Genomic DNA, 5,649 nt, shown 5'->3' on the forward strand with positions numbered 1-5,649 from the left:
AGAAAGGATTGAGCCAAAGCAAGAGAATCCCTTCGGTGGTAAAGCCAAATTAATTGCTGGGACTAGAGAGTGAGATTTCCAACTTTAATTTGTTATCCAATTAAATTGGAGTACGTAGTAGTAGTAGTTATCAATACACAATAGTTAGGACTGCTGCTCCACTTGTTTTTTTTTTTTTTTGTGAAAATTTAATTTTTTAAATGATCATTTTTAATATTTTTAAATCACATATTAAAATATTAAAAATAAAAAATTATTTTAATATATTTAAAAATATCACTTTTAAAAAATAATCAATATCACTTTGCCAAGCAATCTTAATTCATGAACAGACCCGAAGAGGTGTCTGTTTTTTTTTCTATTTTTGAACAGAAACAGTCTTTTCTTGAAGGGCTTTTAAGGTAAGGCTTGAAGGATATTTTGGTCTTTTAGTTAAATCTATTCTGTCATTAGGTGTGCCAATAGCAGCAGCACCCTCCTGGGAAGGCTGCAAAACGCGCCTTTTCCTTTTCTCCTGGCCCCAAGAACTCAGCAGTCGCATTGCAGCCATTGTTTATATATCTTCTTCAGCACTAGGTTTAAAGCGGCTACACGTTTGTGCTTCCTTTTTAGAAAAACATTGCGGAGAAAGGAGAAGAAGGTATGACTTCGTTTTCATTTCTTTTTCTTGATAGTTGCTGTTAATCATGATCCTTTTTAAATCAATTATTAACCATCTTTGCAGTATTTTCTGGTCTCATTAATTTTAGAGCCTCTATCTTCCCAGCAGACATTCCCATATTGAAGCCATCTCCATGGCCAATGAAATTATTGTTTTTGACACCGAGTGCTTTTGCCTATATATATGTTCATCTCCCTCCCTCTCCTCTCTGTCTCAAGGGGCACGAGAATTTTTAGATCTCTGCATACGCTTGTCTGGTGCTTTCAAGATCTCGTTAATAATCTCATCAGATGATAATATTCTTTGTACGCATGTCTGAGATGGAAGGGAAAACTGACAAAAGATGAGACAAGAAGAATTCTGTTCGTAATTTCATCGCTTTTGTGATTATTTGACTTCTTTATTGTTTTGAGAATTTATTAGGCATTTCAATACATTGCTTTTCATAACTAGTTCGATTAATTCTATCGATTTTACATAAAAATAATTGTTTTGTGTTTGATTTTCTGAGGTTGAAAGCCTGGTGAATTCGTAAAAACTCGATATTTTTAACTGTTCATTATCTCTGATTCTTGTTTTTCGTTACAAAACAGATAAATATTTTACATATCTGTGTGTGTATATATATATATATATATTTGAATCATATTTGATAATATTGATATGATATAAAAACTTAGAGATATAAATGACTAATAAAATACAATAACTATTAAGGAAAAAAAATGATAACCCATCTTGTTTTGGTCAATTGGGTGGGTATCCAACCAGCTAAAATTTAGACAGTAATATCAGTTATTTACAAGCTTACAACTCATTTGTTTTCCCCCCCTTCCCCTTACAAAGAAAATGTTACTAATCTAAAGATACTAAACAAAATTGAGATACAATTCATTGTCTTTGTAAATATTGATAAGCTTAGTGATTCGTTTCTCTCTTCAAAATTCCAAGAGAGAAAAAAAAAAAAAAAGAAGTGAAGTTTTACCTTTTAGTTTGCTTTGTCTTCTCCCTAACCGTGCCTCGCTCGATTGAAAATGTTCCACTCTGCTGCAGGGCTGGGAATTTTCCCTTTTTTATTTCAGCTGCAATGATTTAAAACAGCATTGATGCGATCAGAGAGAGGAGTTCAATGTCAATAATTCTAGAGAATGATTCTGTCTTTCCGACCCACGAGAATTATTCTTCTACTCTAGTAATTCCAGAGAACATTAAGCCCGAAGGTGTTCATATAAGAAGATACTCCACTGAGGATATAACTATCCCCTACACTAGAGTGAGGATTCTTTCCCGCTATCTCGCATCTTCAACTGGTTCATGCCATGATTATTGCAAATATGGAATAAAAAATGATACAGAAACAAAGACAAGCAATCCCATATTAAAGAGGATCACAGAGAAGCAAGGCAGGGAGACGAAGAAGACAGTAACTTCAGCAGAAAGACCAAGAACTTTTTCTGTTGTTTGTATTCCATCTCCTGGTTCAAAAAGACACAACTCCAGTGTTCCTGTTGTTATTGGAAGAAACAATTCATCATCAACTAAGAAAAAGATTGTACTATCAGAACAGCTTTCATTACCTTTCAAGATAAAAGATGCTGGTGAGAGGAAGGTGTTGGTACGACCAGCTCTTTCTTCATCGGTCAAGAAAGTTGTTTCTGTGATTCCCAAACATTCTGTGAAAAGAGTTTCTCGACCAAAGGGCCAAAATAAAGTTGTAAAAGCTGAAAAAGATACTTATGAGAACAAAGCTATGAAACTGTCTCGAAATGGAACTCTCAATGCTGGGTTGTCAGCACCTCCTGCTGAGAAGATCTTGGTGCGCACTAGAAAAGGAATTCATGCTACTCAGCTGCCTCAATCCACTGAGAAGAATTTCACTAGACATATTAAGGATGTAACAACTCGAGTTACCCGTCGAGCACCCTTATCTTCTTCTACGCTATTCAAGTCTTCCCATAGCAGTGCCTCCTGTGAATACCATGAAAGTGATACTATGAACACAGTTGCAAACAAACTTCCATCCAAGACTAGGCCTAAGAAGGGTGGAGTATTTTGCACTACAGACAAAAATTCCGCAGCCATAAAGGAGAGCTTTAGGTCAGGAAAGGTGTTTGAACTCCATCCTGAAAATAGCACTACAAAAAGACTCAAATTTACGAGAAGAGCTCTTAACGATGGTCAGATGGATGAAGTTGATACCAGCAAGAACAACCTTAAGAACAAAGAAGTTTGTGAAGGTGAAGCTAATATTGCAAAAAGGGAATCTGAGAAAATTGTTTTGAGACGGAAAGATGTGCAAGAAAAGAAAATTGTGCAGAGTTTGTTAAATAACATGATTGAGGAGACTGCATGTAAGCTTGTCGAGAGCAGGAAGAGTAAGGTGAAAGCTCTGGTCGGTGCTTTCGAAACTGTGATCTCTCTTCAGGATTCCACAACTTCGTCAACATTCTGCGCATGTTAAATCGGTATTAATGCATGGAAAACACGATAGGTGAAACGGAGGTGACATGAGAGTGAAATCACAAGCAAGTGTGAAGTTTGGAAAGGCAAAATTATCCATTTAGTTGAGTAAAATGTGACGCGATGGAAGGTCTGTCCTGTTTCTATTTTTAATGTTTTCATATTTTCCCCCTTAATTACATCTTGTTTTGCTTTTATATTTATTTGCATAGTGTAAGAATATTAATTGTAGGGTACTGTTTCATTTTTTTCTCAAAAAATGTTCTATAAAATTTGCTTTTGAATCCATCACTTGGATTGAGAAGCGAATTAACACAGCTGATTGTTTCGTCAAACAACCAAATAAAACTACTTTAATTTAATTAGAAAATAGAAAACTCATGCACAATAGAAAATTCCATTCTGTTTTGAAACTTTGAAGAGAGCATTGTTACAAAAAAAATGAAATCATGGGATGATTAAAAGACATGCATGTAACTTTACTCCCCCGATAACTTCTGGGATTTTTTTAGTCTTGGAAAAATATGGATCCGATCGAACTCCATTAATGCCAATTATTCAAGGAATAAACTTTTTCACTTGAAACTCACTTCACTGAATTTGAGCTCTTTTTCAGGATGATTGTTGTATGGACTGGAGTTGTTATTTGCAACAAAAAACCCTATGATGTCAAAATCAATTTAGGGTTTTTAAGTAGTGATAATGGAAAGAAAGTGAATAAAAAGAGGTCTGATATTTTTTTCTATATCTTGTCTTCATAGAGAGTCCTTTTTCTCTTGCTAAAATCTAGCATTTTATATCCAAAAAAAGCATGAAAAAAATCTAGATATGTAAGAAAAAAAATATTTCACCCCTAAGGTGGCAATCATGTTCTTTTGTTATGTCTTCAAGTAGAGTTATTCTAGACTCGTAGCTTATCATTAAAAAAAAAAAAAAAACTCGATTAGGCGTGAGCCTAATCAAGTGTTGAGCCATGGTTGGGTCATGGCCCAACCAAGTGTTGAACCTTGATTGGGCCAAGGCCCAACCAAATATAGGTGCTTGGTTGAGCCAAGAGCTAACTGAGTACTAGGGCTTTGTTAGGCCAAAGCCTAACCTAGTTCATTATTTTATTTTATCATCATCCATTGTTCTTCAAAATAAATTTTTAACATAGCATTGTTAAACAATTATTTTATCATAAAGCCATATGCAATAAGGGAGAAACAATTGATATATATAAACTATATGCAATAAGAGAGAAACAAATGATATGTGTATAAGGAATAACATGAAATTACAAGGAAAACTAATGATATTTTAACTGACATTGATAGTAATTAAAGTCTACGTTAGAAGTCACAAGACTTCTTTCACATGGTTGTGCACATGATAAGGCTAAGGCTGGAGAATTTGGTCCACTATGATGATGACAATTATCTTAGGAATCTCATTGGTAGGAACTAAATCCTGCATCCATGTCATCAATTACAAGACATCTTTCACACACACACATATGCATGCGTGTGTGTGTGTAACAATGCTAGATAACTTGGTTCACTATGACGATAGCAATTATCTAATAAATCTTGATACGTGATGATTGTTTCACGTGGGCATGTTAGAACCACTTTAATAGTTGTTGGTGGAATCATTGTTATAAAAAATAATTTCTTCTTCTCCACTTTAACATCTCATTCTTCTTTCTTTTGAATTTTTTATGATGAATTTTTTGTTAGAAGAGATATAGTGAGGACCCTTACTCTTTTTCTCTTGATTTTTCTACTTGTTTTTAAGATGTCTGGTTGGATAAAAAAACAAAATCTTTAGTTGAGATGACTTTAGAGGGCCAGATCTTATTATAGGGTGCATTTATCTTCTACACCTACACCTAACCCATCTCAACCTCATAATCCATGTAAGAGCATTGTAGCTGATAATGCTATTAATCAACTAATGATTAACAAAAAAGGTATAATGTTAGGACTCCACTTTCCCTTGAAAGACTAGGTAGAACATTAAAGGCAGCAACCAAAAATATTGAGATCATAATAACTATATGTATGTTTAAGTTTGAATATTTCTTTTCCTTATATAATTTTGTTAAAGATGTATTTTCCTACTATAACCTATTTATAGGTAAGTTGCACTAAAAAAGATGGATGAATATAGTAGTTTTTAACAAATACCTAAGACTTAAAGTTAAAATTCCACTATTAACTTATTTAAATATTGATAGAGCCTTTTTAGTTCTCTTGAAGCTAAAAAAATATGACATGGTTTTACACCTTTACTGAAAAAAGAACACAAAATCCCTTAAAAGATATTTTTCAAGGCAAGTCACTATTAGTAAATAATTAAATATAATTAAAGGAGTGATTGGATCATAGTGTGTTATAATAGTTCTATAACCTCTACTATAAAAGTATGGGGATGTTCTCCAATTTGAAGAGTTTTTATTATAGATAAAGTTACTCCTCATTTGAATCCAAATAAAGAGAATGTGTTCTGAAATCTTGTTGACAACTATTAATATTACCTCACTCAGT

At 33.6% G+C, this 5,649-nt stretch overlaps 1 protein-coding gene across 3 annotated transcripts; it reads left to right on the forward strand.

The window, feature by feature from the left end:
• Positions 1–374: 374 nt before the first annotated feature.
• LOC105117316 (uncharacterized) lies at positions 375–3,351 on the forward strand. Of its 3 annotated transcripts, XM_011014934.1 has the most exons (3): positions 375–640; positions 725–1,023; positions 1,715–3,351. In XM_011014934.1, exon 3 carries the CDS (start codon positions 1,791–1,793, stop codon positions 3,120–3,122), a length of 1,332 nt encoding a protein of 443 aa, XP_011013236.1. In that variant the 5' UTR covers positions 375–640; positions 725–1,023; positions 1,715–1,790; the 3' UTR covers positions 3,123–3,351. The 3 variants fall into 3 exon arrangements, with proteins under 3 accessions (XP_011013236.1, XP_011013234.1, XP_011013235.1); XM_011014932.1 differs by having other exon boundaries at positions 375–1,023; XM_011014933.1 differs by lacking the exon at positions 725–1,023.
• The last annotated feature ends 2,298 nt before the right edge of the window (positions 3,352–5,649 follow it).

This window comes from Populus euphratica, unplaced genomic scaffold (assembly GCF_000495115.2).
Source record: "Populus euphratica unplaced genomic scaffold, PopEup_1.0 scaffold1290.1, whole genome shotgun sequence".
NCBI lineage: Eukaryota > Viridiplantae > Streptophyta > Magnoliopsida > Malpighiales > Salicaceae > Populus > Populus euphratica.